Below are 17,997 nucleotides of genomic sequence, written 5' to 3' on the forward strand. Positions count from 1 at the left end.
GACTTACGGGGTGGAGGCCTTGGGGAGGGACTCAGGGTAGAAGAACAGGATGGTGGCTGAGATGGCCTGGCTGAGATGCCTTGGGCCTGGTGTAAAGAACAGTTAACAATTACTTGGACGAGACAAACTGACTTCATGTTGTTTGTTCTCCCACCATTCAGGGATCCCAACCTCTGGACTGTGAAATGTAAGGTAAGTCCCAGCAGGTTCAGGCCCACATCGGCATCACAGTACCTGAACCTTCACTAGACATCTTGTTGGCAGGGTTGCTTTGACTTTGTCTCATTTGGATTGCCACCTAGCGTCAGTTCTCATTCTGATGTTTCTCTTGTGTTTCTCCTGCGCTGGCCTCCAGATCGGAGAGGAGCGGGCTACAGCCATTGCCCTGATGAGGAAGTTCATTGCCTACCAGTTCACGGACACAGTAAGTCTGGCAGAAAGTGGGAAAGGGAAGAAGACTCTGATGTTTCAGTTTTTCTTTGGCTCTGTGGTTAGGTCCTTCAGATGCAGGATGCCTGCCATGTAGTGCTCTACCCTTAATCCCTCCTGAGTCCTTGGCAGGGGTCCACATATGTTTGCTTGGCTTACTAGCCAGCGGTTATTATCTGGCCCATCAATCCCTTCCCGTCCCTGAATCCTCTGGAACAAGCAGAGGGTTTGCAAGAGAGGTGTGGGAGTGTTGTCTTATTTACAACAGGGTATTGAGAAGAAAAAGTGGGGGAAAGACTCCTGCAGTTTCTTGACTTTCTCCAAAGGTAGGACATATGAGAAGACTTTTCCCTGCCTCTCCTCAAGTCCTCTGACACAGAGGGATTGGAAGAGAGGCAGGTCTCCTTTCATTTGTACTAGGGTATAGGGTATTGTGACAGATTTGTCCTTGTCTAGGGATATTATGGTTTGGGATTTTTGTATTTAGCCTGATCATGGATCAGCAGGTAACTCATACCATACCATACCATACGCCAGGAACAAAGTGTCACCAGGGAAATTGTAAATTTACAAAATTCCTGGTATTAACACACAGAGTTTTTAAATAGAGGACTCTGAGAACAGGTGTGTCTTTTAATCTTTTACTTTCAAATCTTAAGCAGTTTCTACATGGTTTACATTTGATATAAGAGCATTGAAGATAGACAAGAAATATAAAGTTGATGTTTTAAGCAAACACATTTTTAAATGTTTTGATTTAAAACAAAAACATTTTTAAAAGTTTAGATCTAGGAGTATCTTACCCCATAACATTTCTGAACTGGGAGCAAAATGGAGCAGAGAAGTTAATGAGGTAGATGTTTTGGTCTCTCATGAGGACAGGTGGGTATGTCCTGGTGAGAACCAATGTTTGGTTCTAAAGTCTCTGTATTTTCTCCTTCATATTTATATGATTCCTTAATAACTTATGTATGCTTTCTACAAAACATAGTTTCTCTGTTTTTTTTTCCAAAATTACTAGCTATGATTTGGGGTGATACGTTTACTTCATATCTTATCAGCAATGCTGAGATACATTTCTGTAAATCTCCCAAATAGGATACCAGCTGCTTCTGTTCTACAGGTTCTTTTTACTTTTTAAAATATTTTATGATCACGTATTAGCATCATACATGGAACACATGTAAAAAGTAGTCCAGTAAGCAGTTATCCTTCCTTTTCTCAACTTTCTTATCTGATGCCCATTTTGCTTTTTCCTGAGTTTAATTGGGAAAATAGTTCTACCTTGCTTTTCTCATGTCAGCAAGCCTTGAGGTCAGTGAAAAGTTCCGTGAAAAGTCACAGCCTGTGAGCCTGAATGCTTCTGTCAGAATGCTTCATCAGAATCAAACTGTTTCAAACTTAATATAGGAATATATCTTAATATTTCATTTGTTTCTCTCTGAAAATGATAGCTTAGGAGAGTTTTGCAATTTATGGAAGCAATGTGGAAGACAATAACTATTTTGGATAAATATTTGCAAGATTGGTGCACCAACCTATTATACGGGTTGGTGCAGGAGTCTTGCAAAATGCAAAGGCTTCTGGGGCAAATATTTGTCACAGTAGGAATAAAGAGAGGAGATGCAGGAGTCTCTCCTGTTACTTGACAGACTCCTGTGGTTACTTTGGAGAAACAAACTACAATGCTACTGACAGCTTTGGGAAAGGAGGGGATCTGTGTACTGCTAGACATCCTGCTGGGCAAAGGGCCAGAGGCACTTAGCCCTGGTGAGCAGTCCAAGTGGATTGGTGGATGCCTACCATCCTGCCTGCCTTCCTGAGGTGGTGAAACTGCCACTTCCAATTGCTGCTGGGAGGCTCGCGCAATAGAATCCTCCTTGGGACAAACCAAAATAGGAAGCTGGCATACCTCAGCTCAGAGTCTTCTCTCTGATTTGCAAGACTTCTGCATGCATGGGGTTTGTGGAGAGGAGCTTTCCATCGCACGAGCTTCCCCTCCCCCACTGGCAGTTGGATGCGGCTCTGTAAGAGCTAGTGCTAGAGTAGGGCAGGGGGTTGCGATCCGTTAGAATAGATAACAAATTCTGCACTGAGAGGGGTTGAATTCTGAAGTCTGATTTTAAGTACGTGCATTTGCCTGCTTTTCTGGTTTTGCGTAACTTCTTCTGCCTCTTGGTGATTTTACATATTGGATCCTGCTTCAGTTCCATCCCCTTTGCTATGAGGAATGTGACCATCTCTCTGGCTTCTGAGATCATACCAGGCATTCACTACTTAGGTATTTTCAGGCACATCTTCTCAACCCATGGTGGTTGGAAAGCCGCATTTATTTAAAAAATGAAATTGAAAGTATCAGAAACCCTGACTTCTGCATACACTGTCAAATCTCACAACTTTCCTGCGTGTCTGTAAAATCACAGCCCCACTTAAAGAAAGCTCTGAAACCTCTGTAAAAATTCACATGTACAGGCATGCCCCTCCCATGGTGGGAGACAGCATGAGCTGGGGAAAAATGCCCCACCCTGCTGAATCCTTAGCAGACTAGGAAATTGGGTGCCCGCCCTCCCATGGCAGAAGATGGAATGGGCAGAAGGGAATCAAGATGATGCCAAAGTGCTTTCTTTCATTTGTTTATTCAGTCCCAAGTGCAGCATGCTTGGAGCATATAAACAACAGATGAAAGATGGTTAGTGGTAACCATGTTAAGAGTTTGCTTACAGCCTTCTGCTGTATCTCGGAGACTCTTGTGCTGTTCCGGCTTGTATAAGTGATGTTCTGAGCCTATACCTTATGTAATTCTTCCTGCCCCTGCCCTTTTTAAACTCCGCAGCCCTTGCAGATCAAGTCAGTGGTTGCCCCTGAGCATGTGAAGGGTTACATCTACGTGGAGGCCTACAAGCAGACCCATGTGAAGCAGGCCATCGAAGGGGTGGGCAACCTCCGGATGGGCTACTGGAACCAGCAGATGGTGCCCATCAAGGAGATGACGGACGTGCTGAAGGTGGTGAAGGAGGTGACCAACCTGAAGCCCAAGTCCTGGGTCCGGCTCAAGCGGGGCATCTATAAGGACGACATTGCTCAGGTGAGCTGAAACCCTGGCTGGCTTTCAGAATCACTGAGTATCCAGACCTGGTAAAGCTGAACACATCCAGAAGGGAAATCAGGAAGAGGGTTTAACCATGGCATCTGGGAAGGTCTTCCTGGAGCAGTGACAGAAGCAAGTAACCACGCTGGGTGGAAGGCAGAGTTGGATAGAGGCATTCGAGGGCTATTCTGATTTCTTTGCAGGTGCTTTGCTTGCAACCCACTGTGGAAGGGAAGGCTCTGCCCCCTGCCCCACTCAACATTGTTAATGTCAGGATTTGACATGCATGAAATAGTACCCAACTAAAATTTCCCTTGAGGAATGCTGGGGGGTTGCTCAGAATCAGATGGGGGTGGTTGGCCAAATATTGAGGTTTGGAATTTATTCTAAGATCTGTATTGCACCAAGTAGCGCCCCCCCCATACAACTTCCATGACAGCTATTTTTATTACTGTTGTTCCTGTTGTTGGATTTATATGGCTGTCTGTCAACATCCCAAGCGGCTTACAAAGCTACCAAGACTTCAAAAATTATTTTACGTAATTATTTCTACACTGCTATCAGCATATATGATGCTTTACAGAGTTACATAGGCAAAAGCGACGTCGTGCCCCCCTTTGTAGGAGTTTCTGATTTAAAATGGGCAATGGAGAAAACAACAGAGGGAGGGAGAGACAAGGGTGAGGAGGGCAGGATGTGGTAAAATTCTTTTCCATGTATTGAAAGTTTATTTACAGGTGGGAGTAAGGATTGAGGGAGGATAAGTCAAGGGGTTAAGGGGGAGAGATTTGGTACCATCTATTTGTTCTTCATTATATATCAAATGCATTGAAAACAATAAAGCAGATTGATCCTCAACTGCCCCACAAAAGGACATCAGCAGCCACCTTCCAGACCAAGACACCTTTCTAAATGAAAAGGTTACTTCCTCCAGGCCTCCCGTGACTTGGTCCAGGCAGGCCTCCCTAAGTAGGATGCTACACAGTATGGGTACCACCCACTTGCTGCTGCTGCTCAGCCTGCCTCAAGTGGCAGCGGCAGCCACCTCTGAAGATCTCGAGCGTGTGGGGCGTGTGGGATGAGACACTCTGTGAAGCTGCCTGATGGACAGTTGGGGGTCCTGCTCCTTTGCTTGTAGAATGTGGCTTGGCCAACTTCGCTCTGCCGTTTTGCTCTGCACACAAGTGTCTATTTCAGCCATCCCCAACCTGGTGCCCTCCAGATGGCTGTTCTGGCTGGGGATCACGGGAGGTGTAGGCCAGCAGATCTGGAGGGCACCTCATTGGGGAAGACGGGTCTATTTCGTAGTGCCTGTGCTCTCTACTTGTGGGATCCTGTGGGCTGGCTTGCTGGTGAGTGGAGGCTCAGCGTGTATGTTGCCTGACCTGCTGGCTGTCACCTTGACATTCACCGGTGCCATTCTTCCCCCCCTCCCCTTCTCTTTAGGTGGATTATGTGGAGCCGAGCCAGAATCAGATCTCGCTGAAGATGATCCCGCGTATTGATTTTGACCGCATCAAAGCCCGCATGAGTGTGGTACGTTGGCCGAGCTTATTGCAGAAGCCCTCTTGGTTAAAAAACAAAGTTTTGCTGGGCCTTCGTTTCACCTTCCAGTGCATCTGGCTGATTTCCCCAAGCTGGATTCCTTTGACCAGCCTTCCCTGACCAGATGTCCTCCAGGGCTCAACTCCCATTATCCCCAGCCCATATGACCATGCTGGCTAGGGATGCTGGGAGTTTACTTTTTATTTAAAATTCTTATACTGTGCCCTTCCTCCAAAAGAGCACTGAGCAGCTTACAATATTAATAAAACAAGTACTACTAAATCAACAATCACAATAAAATTGTTTAAAATACAACAACAATACAACCTAAAAATACCAAAACTAATAAATCAGGCACCAAATTCTTTTGTAAATAAAAGGTCTTTAACTTAAGTTTAAAAGTATTGTATCCCAACACATCCGGAGGGCATGGGTTAGCGACTGCTCCTCTTGACAGTCTGATAAAGGAAGAGGTGTTTCATTTTAACCCTTTGGTGTATTTAAACTTCAGGCGGCTGCCTGTACAAGTTAGTGTCTTGTGGGCTTCATTTTGTAATAAAGTTCCAGCGATCCACACTGGAGATGGATGCATCTCTACTCCTCCCTAAAACCACTCTTCCCAAGTTATTTCTGGAGGCTGTGGTGAAGACACGCCAGGACTCCTGTAGCACTTTCTCCTCTTCCCCTGCAGAAAGACTGGTTTGCAAAGCGGAAGAAGTTCAAGCGTCCCCCACAGCGTCTTTTTGATGCTGAAAAGATCAGGTGAGTGTTGGGGGGGGGGGGCAGATGGTCCAAGTGTTGGTGATTATGACTGGAAATTGGTGCTGAAGGGACTGAGATGGACACAGGGTGGACAAGCTGTGCTGGTTGATCTATAACAGCTGTGGGTTCTGCAGTGTGGGGAAACTGATGCAGGGCTGATTTCTCCAGCTCCTTCAACTCGAAGTTGCTCCTGGGGCTTAATGAATGTGTCCCCTGCTGCAGATGGAGCCAGGTCTCTCCAAGTCCTGCCTCCAGTAGTTCTTCCACTGGTGGTCATGCTTGGCCATTCACTCTTGCCCGCCCTTCGATTCCAGGTCTTTGGGTGGAGATGTGGCCTCCGATGGGGATTTCCTCATCTTTGAAGGGAATCGCTACAGCCGGAAAGGTTTCCTCTTCAAGAGCTTTGCTATGTCTGCTGTGGTGAGGATTGGGGCCTTGGGGAAACATGATGGGGGTGGGGGTGGGGGGTTGCAGGGAGGATTCTTACTTTAGACCCCGGGCCTCTAAGAAAAGCTGGCATTGTGCCAGGTCATAGAAATGTAGGAAGCTGCTTTATCCCAAGTCTGACCATTGTAAGTCACCTTGGGTGGGGTTGTTTTTTTTTTTTTGAGAAAGGCACCTAAAGAATTTAATTAGTACTAGTAGTAACAGCAGCAGTATCACCAGAGGAGTGGCCTTCCAGGGTCTAGGCCACGGGTAGGCAGCCTCTGGCCTGCAAGTCTACTCCAGCACTTGGAGGCTTTGGTTCCCTCCCCAAACCCTGCTCCCTGGTCTGGAAGCCATCCAGGGCTTTGGGAGGAGGTGGGGATCAGAGATGGCAGGAGGACTGGGAGGGTGGCAGCTGCATCCTCACCTGGTGTATGCAGGAGCTCCGGTGCTTACAAGCACCTGGCAAGTGAGCTTTGAGCAAAGCAGGGCTAAGCAGCTTCACCTGCCCTGCACCTTCTCCACCAAGGGAAAAGGCGTGGGACAAGCGAAACTGGCTTGCTGTGTGTGGGCCTTCTCCAGTTCCTGGCAGGTGGGCCGGGAGGATGATCCCTGCGATGCTCCTGCCAGGGACCAAATGCTGCCTGGGGGTGTGGTCCTGCCCCTTTGCTATCATTCGGCCTGCAGGGAGCTTTGGGGGCATCTCGGCAGAGGTCTTTCCTTCCATCTCCTACCTGCTGCCAGAGATGGAACCCTGGATCTTCTGCATGCAAAAGACAAGCTCTGCTATTGATCGACAGGCCTCCCCATCACAGCTGGTCTTGAGACACCCTGGGGAGGGAAAGCAGGCATGTGAGGCCTAGTGTCAGGTCGTGGGAAGGAGCTGGTAGGTGTGCTGAACACAGCTGTCCTGCATCCTGAGCACTAGGAATTCCTGGGCAGGCCTTGCCTGCATAACTTCAGCTCTGTCTCTGTCGCCCCGAGGACTATTGAGCTCAGTTTACATGGCACTTTACAAAGAGCAGTAGGATAGCTGCCTGCCCCAAGGAGCTTGCAATCTAAAATTCAATATGGGGAAAGGACAGAGGAAGTGAAGGCAGGGGTAAACAGGGGAGCTGCCTGCAGTCGTTTCAGTTTCATGTGCTTTGGCTGAGTTACGGGCTGCATTACAACAGGGCACGGGAATTGGAGGTTATGCCAAAGGCTTCACAAGAAAGGCAATTCTTGAGTGATTTGCATTCTTTATGGTAGTTAGTCATAATGATCTCCAACAAAGTACCGACAGCTAAAATCAGTTACAAGCCTCCCAAGCAACTTGGTGAAACCCACAGGGCTTGAGGATTAGAAACTTGAATGCATCTTATTTGGAGTGTATGTATTGAGGGATGGAGGGTTAAATGAACTAGATTGAATTCTTTAGGTGACTACTAGCTAACTGCACTGAATAATGTGTCCTGCTACATGTATCAAGGTGCTGGCCTGGCAGATTCCTGATCTCCCTGATTATTCCCAGACCGGTGGCTGGCTCCAATGGATTCCCATTTGGGTCCATTCTCTTATGCTTCTAGTCCTCAGGTTGATCCTGGTGGGGCTGCGCTGCCGTGTCCTGGATAGCAAAGGGAGCACCACTGATGCCATGATGTTCTGGGGTGGGGGACTGTCAGATCTGTCCTGCACAAAGACGAGAGAAATTGAACTTGGGGAGACCTTTGAAATGTTTCAGGCTTGGTGTGGATGGAGCCCGCGCTGGTCTCCCAACCTTCCTCAGCCTGCTCTGTGTAATTTCCTTCCTCTCTATCCCCCTATCACCTGTTCTGTTTCTGGGCATCAGATCACAGAAGGAGTGAAGCCCACTCTGTCTGAGCTGGAGAAATTCGAAGACCAACCAGAAGGGATTGACCTGGAGGTGGTGACAGAAAGCACAGGTAGGACGGCCGTGGTAGCCTTTGCTTGTTCTATCCTCCTCCTCCTCCACAGGGTGCTAACTTTTCTAGCACGTGCTGTTCCTGGCCAAGAGGACATGGGGTAAACTTGCCCAGGTTTGTTGGGCCTTCTGGGAGGACCAAAGCCCCCATGTTTTCGGCAGTGAACCTGCAGCATGTTGCCCTCTCCTGGTGTTTGCTGTGCCCCTTTTCCCCATAGAAGGGCTGTGGTGAGGTTGTCTAGGCTGTACTGGTTCACTTCTGTTCTTGCTGCTTTTAGGGAAGGAACGGGAGCACAACTTCCAGCCTGGGGACAATGTGGAGGTGTGTGAGGGGGAGTTGATCAACCTTCAGGGCAAGATCCTGAGTGTGGATGGGAACAAGATCACCATCATGCCGAAGCATGAAGACCTCAAGGTACGGGCTTCTGGTCCTCCGTCTGGCAACATGACTTTTGAGTAGGTAAAGCAGCTTTCCCCAGCCTGGAGCCCTCTAGGTGTGCTGGACTGCCACTCCCATAATTCTCAGCCAGCATGGGCACTAGTCAGGAATGCTGGGAGTTGTAGTCCAAAACATCTGGAGGGCACCAGGTTGGGGAAGAAGAAGTTACAGTAAGTCAGGTCTTTGGTCCATCTGGCCCAGTATTGTTTTAGTTTGACTGGCAGTGGCTTTCCAGAGTCTCAGGCAGAGCATGGTCCCTCATCTCACTTCTTGCCTGATCCTTTACAACTGGAGATGCTGGGCTTGAACCTGGGACAAAACATAAGCTCTCCCACTGCGCCATGCCTCCCCCAAGGTACAGGGGGACCCTTGTTCCCTTCCGACAGGGAGAACTGTCCTGGGGACTCAGACCAGCAGCTCTTCTACCAGTTGGCTTCACCTGTTGTGATTTGTTCCTTCTCCACCTTTTTTGCCTTACACCCCAGGACATGTTGGAGTTCCCAGCCCAGGAGTTGCGCAAATACTTCAAAATGGGGGACCACGTGAAGGTGATTGCCGGGCGCTTTGAAGGCGACACGGGGCTGATTGTGCGTGTGGAGGAAAATTTTGTTATCCTCTTCTCTGACCTTACGATGCATGAGGTGAGTCATGGGGCAGTGGAGAAAAGCCTGTGCAGTGTCGTGGTGGGGAGCGCCTCCAACAATGTGTGACACCTGCAATAATACTGGACCCTGCAGTTGAATCATTCAGGTGCTCAATGTGGAATAAGAAGCAGCCTCAGAGTGTAGCACTTTCATTCTGTTCTGCGGTTCAGGACCAGAAGCCACAGAAATGCTTTGCTGTGGAATAGGACCAGTTTAGAAACAGGACTATAGAATTCCCGGAGGATTGGTCTTCTATTTCAGCTTTTGTTTCAAAGAAAGAAGGGGGGACTGCTTCCTTGCTTCTTCTGGGAGCTGAGGAGCTTCCAGTAGTCAAGGGCTGGGGTGGGAACCAGCGGGCTCCATGTTACACTGTGCCTACTGCCCTGTGATATGGCTCCCTCTGTTGCGACTGGCTCCGACTCATTAATTTTTTCTAGGGCGGTCTATACCCTTTTTTCCCCCTGTGTGCTTTAAAAAATCAGCACCAGAACAATGCTTAGGTCATTGACCAGTTTAAATTATGCATATTTGGCCTATTTCCACCAATTTGGCATAATTTATTCTCCTGCCCTTTTGCCAGTTGGGGATAGCAGGTGTGCAGTGCCTTCCCCTCAGGAAAAGAAAGCCCTGCTGAGCCACCCGTGTGGCTTCTGAGACTTCAGAATCCAAGATTCTCCACTAAAGTTTGTGCCCCATACCAGGTTCTCTGAGCTTTCTATGATCCTGTGGTATATACATTTTCCTGATCTGTACTGGGATTCTCAATGTGGACCGGGGAGGGGGAGAGAGAGAGCAGGGGGGAATGCTCTATGAATAGAGCTGGGTCTTGCCAATAAAGCAGATTTATAAATGGCTACTGCAGTAAATTTTGCAAGAGTTGATTATATACTTGGGATGTTATAGTTTACAAATGTAGAACACGCACGTCGCCCCAGCTGCTGCCTTTGGAAGGAGAGCCAGCTCGGTTTTCTGGACTTTCTGAGTTTGTGCTCTTTTACGTAGATGCGCCTAATTCACAGTTTGAAACTGCCTTTTCAAAGTTGCACCCTATCTTCCCCTCCTGCAGCTCAAAGTCCTCCCCCGAGACCTCCAGCTCTGCTCAGAGACAGCTTCTGGTGTGGATGTGGGTGGCCAGCACGAGTGGGGGGAGCTGGTGCAGCTGGACCCTCAGACAGTTGGGGTCATTGTCCGCCTGGAGCGGGAGACCTTCCAGGTGGGTGTGCGCTGCCTCTTGAGCTTTGGCTGGGGGGGAGAGAGAGAGTGTGTGTGTGTGTGTGTGTGTGTGTGTGTGTGTGTGTGTGGTGGTAGTTCAGACTCCAGAGCTCTGCTCCTTTCGCACCCTGGCTGTTGATGCCTTTTGCTGCCCCTGGAGAGCCACTGCCAGTCAGAGGGCACTAGTGGGAAGAAAGGCAGCTGCCTTATATGGAGTCAGACCGTTGGTCCATCTAGCCCAGTATTATCCACTGACAGGCAGCAATGGCTCTCCAGGGTTTCAGGCAAGAGCTTTTCCTGCTGTAGCTGGAGATTCCAGGGATGGAATGCTCTACCACTGACCCTATAACGCTACTGGGCTGTGGTGACCTGGCATAGGGCACCTTCCTGTGTATCTTGGAGAAGTGGGAAGGCTCGGTTAGAAAAGCTCGAAGCAAAAGCATCCATCCGCGTGTCCACCGGATGCTGCCTTTCTTTGCTGAGCCTTCACTGTTGCCTCGGTCTGCTCCCAGACCGTAGGACTGATGGCTATTTCTGTGCAGGGGGCCGTGGGGCTTCCTGCTTTGTACCTCTCCCTCCACTCTAGCTCTCAGCCTTTTTTCTCTTCCCTCAGGTCCTCAACATGTATGGCAAAGTGGTGACTGTCAGGCACCAGGCAGTGAACCGGAAGAAAGACAACCGATTTGCGGTGGCCTTGGACTCAGAGCAGAATAACATCCACGTGAAGGACATTGTGAAAGTCATTGACGGGCCGCACTCGGTGAGGGGCTGGGCGGATGCAGCACCAGGTGCTTGGCTGACTCACAGGAGTGCAGCTCCCCTGCCCATTGTCTCAGGGTGTGGCTGTGATGGCAGACAGCCTGCAGTGTGGAGTGGGGGGCCATGGCTCCGATAAGTGCTGTTGCTGGTGCTCAAAGCTGCTCTCGCCGCCACTAAACAAATGTGTCAATGAGTTTTGTTTAAGGCAGGACTAATTCCTGCTTTTTTTGGCCAGAACTCAGCAGGGCTAATAGACCTTTGTGCCACTGCTACGGTGGGGTGAAGTGGTTGGCCTGTCTCTACCCAAAACCTGCGGTGTGTAGTTTTCCACCTCATCCCCCGGAGCAGCTGCATTTCAGATATGGATGGAGCAAAAGGTTCGAAGTGGGTCTGGCCGGAGGCATTTTTGGTGCCTGGGGCTAACTGTCCAAAAGGCGCCCTTGGGCTCAGCACCGTTGTGTTCTTGTGCAGCTTCTGGTCATTTCAGTGAGGCATGTGCGGGTGAGCTTCCCCGTGGATTGTAGCCTGCGGATCAGGCACACGTGTCCCCCGTTCTGGGACCCTTGATAACACCCAAAATCTGCTGCAGCCCAAGGCGCCCCCTCTCCTTTTTAGTACTAGTATTCCCACTTTTCCATGTAGCATTCAAAGTGAGAACAATTTAAAACAAAAAACAATCCAAACCAAAATTAATGCGTAAAATAGTAAAGTGGCAGCAATAAAACTTTAAAAACAGCAGTCATAAAATCACAGCAGAAGTCAGAAACAAACTGAAAAACAACCATCGGGGGTGGGGGATCTTTAAAGCAGCAGAATAGTTAAACACAAAAATCCTGCTGAAATAAAGTTTTCAATAGGCATCTGGAAACAAAGAGTCCAGTGGCAAGTGTAGAATGCCTTTCATCAGGAGGGTATTCCACAGTTTGATGTCCCGTTCTCCCCCCCACGAACATCCTGTCTCTTCAGCCTCCCTGTCTAATCTTATATGGGATAGAGTATGGGGCCTCTGACATTGGTTTTAAAATTCGAATAGATTCATGAGAGGTGAGGTGATTCATGAGGCAACCTGGTTCTAGCCTGCCTTCATGCTCTGTTCTCTTCTGGTTTAGAGTCCCTGATGGCAAGAGTTCCTTCCCCTGACACATGGCCAAGTATCTTTGTTTCAGCTTTGTATGTGTGCTTTGTGGGAGGTCTGCTGAGGACAGCAGGATGGGGAATCCTGGCCATTCTGACCCATTTTGGTGACTTGGGACAGCTCTTGTGACTCTACTCTTCTTCCAGGGCCGGGAAGGAGAGATCCGTCACCTGTTCAGGGGCTTTGCTTTCCTGCATTGCAAGAAGCTGGTGGAAAACGGGGGCATGTTCGTGTGCAAGACTCGTCATTTGGTCCTGGCTGGAGGCTCAAAGGTAAGGAGAGATCTTTCTTGGCTTAGGGCATATGGGCAGAGGCATCGCTGCCTCTCTCTGAAGGGTGTGTAAGCTTGGGTTGAAATTGCATCTGAGTGGGTAAGGCTGAACCATGAAGAAAGACCACAAACTCACGATTGAAACTGAAATGGATTATTGAGGCATGATACTTGACAGTAGAAAAAGAAATAAAGCAAGTGGAGGTAGTGAGGAAATCATACAGCAAATAAGGATTGTGGAGAACTAAATAGAAATCAAGCAAATTTAGGGCACAACCCTATGCATGTTTAGACAGAAAAAAAAGTCCTACAACTCTCACTGTGCTCCAGCCAGCCATGTTGGCTGGGGCATGCTGGGAGTTGTAGGACTTTTTTCTGTCTAAATTTGCATAGCGTTGCGCCTTAAGTCAAGCCCTATTGTGTATTATATTCCAGAATCGTCTTAAACTTCCTCCAGCACACATACTCAAGAGCTAAGTCATCCTAACCCCTTCTAAGTTAAATAACATTCTAAGCAGTTCATAACTACTGAGTCCACAGCTTCTAGAAAAGAAGGAAAGGAAGTAAGAGCAAAGAGAGGAAAAAGGAAATGAGAACTGGAGGTGGTGCTTATTTCTCATCCCAGGCTTTTTATATCGATCAGAGGTGGGGCCAGACCTTTGCTACTTTGCTTAGAGTTGGCAAAAAAGTTGGGCATAGAATCTTTCTATTCTCCCTTGTTACCTTAATGTTATCTGGCCAAAACATCACCAGTGTCCAAAACATCACCAGTGTCCATCAGTTTCCCAGTTGCCTTGGAAGTACATTTCCATGTTAACATCTCAAACCCAAATGCCGTCACTGCCAGCCTAGGCAGGGCTTTCCCAGTTGCTGAGTGACCAAACAAGACCTTCCTTATCCTCTGTGGGGCCAGAGTCTCATCCAACAGCTTCTTCTTGGTAGGAGCTGGTTTGGATCATAGCTTGGCGTTATGAGAATAAGCCTAGGTGAGCCTTGGGCTTGCATGCCTCCTTTTCCTCCTCCAGTGCAGCATGTCATGTTGTTCCAACCCAGCAAACTGTGGTTAATCCTAACTGGTTGGTGGAAACAAGCCAACTTCAAACCTTGGCAAATGAAGCTGGCTGTTCCCATTAACCACAGTTAAGTTTAACAACAGTTTGTTGGGTTCAAACAACATTCTAAGTTGTGGTTAATCAAAAATACAAGCAGAAGCTTCCAGTCTTCTTGTGGCTGTTCTGGAGGAGGAGGACGGCAGGATGGGGCCAGGGTGGGTGGGGGGACTGTCCAAAACTTGCTATAGCGCAACTTCATAATGTTATACCAGCCTTCCCCAACCTGGTGCCCTCCAGATGTGTTGGACTGCAACTCCCATCATTCCTAGCTGGCATCCCAAGCAGCTTTACATCAAAGGTTTTATCAGGCAGGCTGTCAGGGTCACTCTGACCCACAGGCGACTTCTGGGTCTTAGCAAAGCTTATGCAAAGCAAAGCTTTTCCGCTGCTGTCATCCGTAATGGCCTCTCATGGCTGGGCTGGATACTGTATCTTTGGGTCGAACAGGCCAGATGTGAGTGTGTGTGGGGGCGGGGGGGATGCGGAGGGCGGAGACGGGGACAGCATACTGGCAAGCTGCTTGGTTTGAACTGACTTTCCCTCTTTTGCAGCCCCGGGATGTCACAAACTTTACCATTGGCGGCTTTGCACCCATGAGTCCTCGCATCAACAGTCCCATGCATCCCAGTGCTGGAGGTGAGCCAAGTTGTGCTTGTGCATCCTGGGAACTGCGTTGCATCTATTATCCCCCCGGCTGCCCTGACCACCACTACCACCACTGTGAGGAGAAACAGGGTTGAAAATCAGCGGCAGCATTAGGCCAGAAGAAATAATGAAACTTGGTGAAGATACCAAGGGGAAAGAGTAAGGGAGGGAAATTGGAAAAGAAAAAAAAGGATAAGGAAACTGGATCTTTCCACAGCTAAGCTGAGATAGCTGAGAGGCGCCTGCTTCACTGCCAAAGGCAAGGCGGCTCTTCCTGCAGGGGAGGAGGAGGTCTTTGGGTGGTTGCTCCTCCCACCTGCTTCGAGAGGCAGATATATACAGACCCAGCTTGAGGTGCCCTCCCCAGCAGAGGAGCAGCCAACTTCCAGTTACGCTCCTGCCTAGCTCTGAGGTGGATCTCTGGCGGTTCCTCACCAAGCTTTCTCTTTCCTGAGGGCTCTTTCTCTTTTAGCTTCTCTCTTGCCCTATTTCTTCACCTGATCCTTGCTTCTTACCTTACAAAACAAAAGGATCTGAGGGCCGAGGGGGAGGAACAGGCAGGGACTCCAGCACTGTGTCTGCAATGCCTGGTTCCTGAGTGGAGGAAGCCAGCCCAGGGTTGTCACATGATGCTCTTCAGGGCTTGGCAGATGCTTGCTGGGATGCCGGAAAGAAGGGGGCGGGGAAGCAGGCAGGCAGGCATTCTGGTCTGCCTGTGCAGGCATGACCTCCTCTCGGAACAGGCAGAGCTGGATGAGTCTGTTCCCCACCTCTGTGCTGCCAGTGGGGCCCTTGGAAGCAGGGCAGTCCTGGCGGGGAGGTGGCTTTCCACCCTGACTAGGGCAGAGAAACTGCCGGAGGCAACAGTGCCAGGGGTAAGTGTAGAGGGCACTTGTGCCAAGGGGACATCCAGGATTCACCTCCACCTCTCAACATCTTTCTTCTTGCTGGGATGAACAGCCTCTTGCTGCGTTACGTTGCATTCCTTGATGCAGGACATACCAAGTGGCTTTATGCAGTGTTTGCGGCCCAGCTAGGTTAGTACTCTCTACTAGGGCTGACTTGCAGCAGCTTTCCCCGGTCTGGGGCTGAAAGGAGTCTTTCCCAGTCTGAGATCCTCTTCACTGGAGAGGCCAGGGACTGAACCGAGAAGTTACTGTGTATGAAGCATGTGGTCTGCCACTGCGGCATGGTCCCTCCTGCTGGTGCAATGTGACTGGAGCACCTCTGATACTGAGGATGTCAGTCTGATCGCGCTTGTCTCCTATAAAAGGGTGGTGGTAGCAAGACCATCTACCACGTCAGGAAGACAGATGCTCAGAATTCCTGGGTTTGCACCGACAATGCCTCAGCATGTATCGAGAGACCCTTTGAGGGAGGGGTGTGTGCACATCAGCACGCTACGTATCTGTGCTCATCCTCTCCAGGACAGCGTGGCGGCTTTGGAGGCGGTGGTGGAATGAGCCGAGGTCGCGGGCGCAGAGACAACGACCTCATTGGGCAGACAGTGAGGATTTCCCAAGGGCCCTACAAAGGTAAGACCTTCCCCTTCTTAAACGTGTGAATGCCACCCAGGTATTCTCATCTTTTACCCTTCTAATGGAGTGCAGCCAGCCTGAATTGTGTGGAATTCCTCATAGACTCCCAAGTGCTTTCCTAGGGCTTCAATGATACTTGACTGTGTCAGACTGAGAAAAGAATGGAGTCTAGCGATTGGGCCTGAGTGGGACTTTCTGAAGTCTGGTCCTCACTCTGGGAGAAGCATTGGTAATGGCCAGGGTCTCACTATCTCCAGAACATTAGTTGGGACAGAACTGGGGTAGCCTGATATCCCCAGACTGAATAAAAACTGCTTGCAGCCTAGATAACCGTTACAGAACCTGGAAATGGTGGCTTTGTGTGAAGCCTAACTGCTAGCAGGCCCCTGGTATGCAACCCCCTGGTATGCAACCCCCTGGTGTCCCAGAATTACCACCCAACGAAGCCTAGGAATTGTAAACCATCACAGTTAAGTGGTATTGTAGCGTAGACATGTTCCAAGGCTTCATTAACAGCTCTAAGGGTCCAGGTGAATGAAGATTTTGGCTCCCCGGCCATGCGGTGGAAAGTCTGTTAGTTCAATTGCATCCCTTGGCTACATCAGTCAGTGAGCTGACTTCTTGTCTCTTCCAGGCTACATTGGCGTGGTCAAGGATGCCACGGAATCCACGGCCCGTGTGGAACTGCACTCCACCTGCCAGACCATCTCGGTGGATCGGCAGCGCCTCACCACAGTGTAAGAGCTGGCAAGACGGCACATGGGGGGGCAGGATGTGCCGTCCAGGATATTTCGGGGGGGAGACACCGGGGGATCTGGAGCTGGCTTATACTTTAGCTTGCGTACTCTTGCAAGCCCTGGGTGGGTAATGGTGGGGTGTCATGATGGAGACGTGTCATGATGGACCATTGTGCATGGCAGCATGGAGTTCTCTCTTAGGGAGAGGGAGATGTACTGATGTACCAACTTCTGTTAGTATCTAACTGCCACTTTTTCTTCCTTTGGTAGTGGTTCGAGGAGGCCAGGCAGCATGACCACTTACAGGAGTACCCCTATGTATGGCTCTCAGACCCCCATGTACGGCTCAGGGTCCCGCACACCCATGTGTGGCTCCCAGACCCCGCTGCACGATGGTGAGTAGTGGAAAGAGCAGGTGCACTTTTCTACTCCCTGTGGAACAGCGACTTCAACAAGAGAGAATTGAACCCTGGGGACAGAGTGTAGGGAAGTAGCGAGTGAGGGTTTCCTTGCTTTCCTACCTGTAGGCCAGGGCTGCTAGGTAACTGGAAAGCCTGTTGTGCCATCAGAATGGGTGGAATATTGGGTGACCTACATCTCTGGGCAACAGAAAACTGAATTCAGCAACTGGAGTAAGCTGTGTGCATGCATACATCCAAGCCTGATTTCCCACAATGAGAGATCCTTACAATCCATAATAGATAGTACAAAAACTTCCAGTGTATATATGTGTAAGCAAACATATGCTAGAAGTATTGACTTCGCTATTGCCCTTGACCATCTTATTTGATATTTAATATTTTAATGTTATATTTTAAAACATCTTTCGTACGCAATAAATTAGGTAGATCAAACACATGCCTGTACGTATTCGGTTAGCATAACTCTAGCCCCCTGCCTTAATTTAGCCCTGCCTTTCCCAATGCAACTTACAACTGAAATCCACAGAAATGTTCAATATATTAAAATACATGGAGGTGTTTTATGGCAGTTTCTTCTGGTCGCTGTCGTAGTCCTTGTTCCACAATCTGCCTTCCTGATGGAAGGGGCAGAAGGAGCTGAAGATGGGCAGGTTGGCTGACCTATGAGGGGCTTAGGGGGTGGGACAGTCAAGGGACACACTTCTCTACCTCCTTTTTCCAACTGCTGGAACTCCAATCCACTCCCAGAGACAACACCAAGCACTATTTTTACACATAACTGTTGAGACAAGGGGTAAACTACTGGGAGTTTTTATAATGGGGTTTCCATAATCAATGGTGCAGTCCATCCTACCCAGGACTTAGTGTATGCCGCGATTCCACAGAGCAGCCTCCCCCAACCTGGTGCTC

At 49.2% G+C, this 17,997-nt stretch overlaps 1 protein-coding gene across 1 annotated transcript in view; it reads left to right on the forward strand.

Annotated features, from left to right (window-relative positions):
• SUPT5H (SPT5 homolog, DSIF elongation factor subunit) overlaps positions 1-17,997 on the forward strand; it is a 41,570-nt gene that overhangs the window by 16,164 nt on the left and 7,409 nt on the right. Inside the window, exons 8-23 of the mRNA XM_084814683.1 lie at positions 162-192; positions 356-424; positions 3,263-3,514; positions 4,964-5,053; positions 5,754-5,824; positions 6,139-6,244; positions 8,082-8,175; positions 8,453-8,589; positions 9,099-9,254; positions 10,324-10,470; positions 11,083-11,229; positions 12,510-12,635; positions 14,298-14,382; positions 15,819-15,926; positions 16,564-16,666; positions 16,937-17,061. Coding sequence (XP_084670809.1) covers positions 162-192; positions 356-424; positions 3,263-3,514; positions 4,964-5,053; positions 5,754-5,824; positions 6,139-6,244; positions 8,082-8,175; positions 8,453-8,589; positions 9,099-9,254; positions 10,324-10,470; positions 11,083-11,229; positions 12,510-12,635; positions 14,298-14,382; positions 15,819-15,926; positions 16,564-16,666; positions 16,937-17,061 — 1,847 coding nt within the window. The remainder of the gene's footprint in view (positions 1-161; positions 193-355; positions 425-3,262; positions 3,515-4,963; positions 5,054-5,753; positions 5,825-6,138; positions 6,245-8,081; positions 8,176-8,452; positions 8,590-9,098; positions 9,255-10,323; positions 10,471-11,082; positions 11,230-12,509; positions 12,636-14,297; positions 14,383-15,818; positions 15,927-16,563; positions 16,667-16,936; positions 17,062-17,997) is intronic.

This window comes from Heloderma suspectum, chromosome 10, assembly GCF_057233095.1.
Source record: "Heloderma suspectum isolate Gila_16-S chromosome 10, 16-S_ref, whole genome shotgun sequence".
NCBI classification, from domain to species: Eukaryota; Metazoa; Chordata; class Lepidosauria; order Squamata; family Helodermatidae; genus Heloderma; species Heloderma suspectum.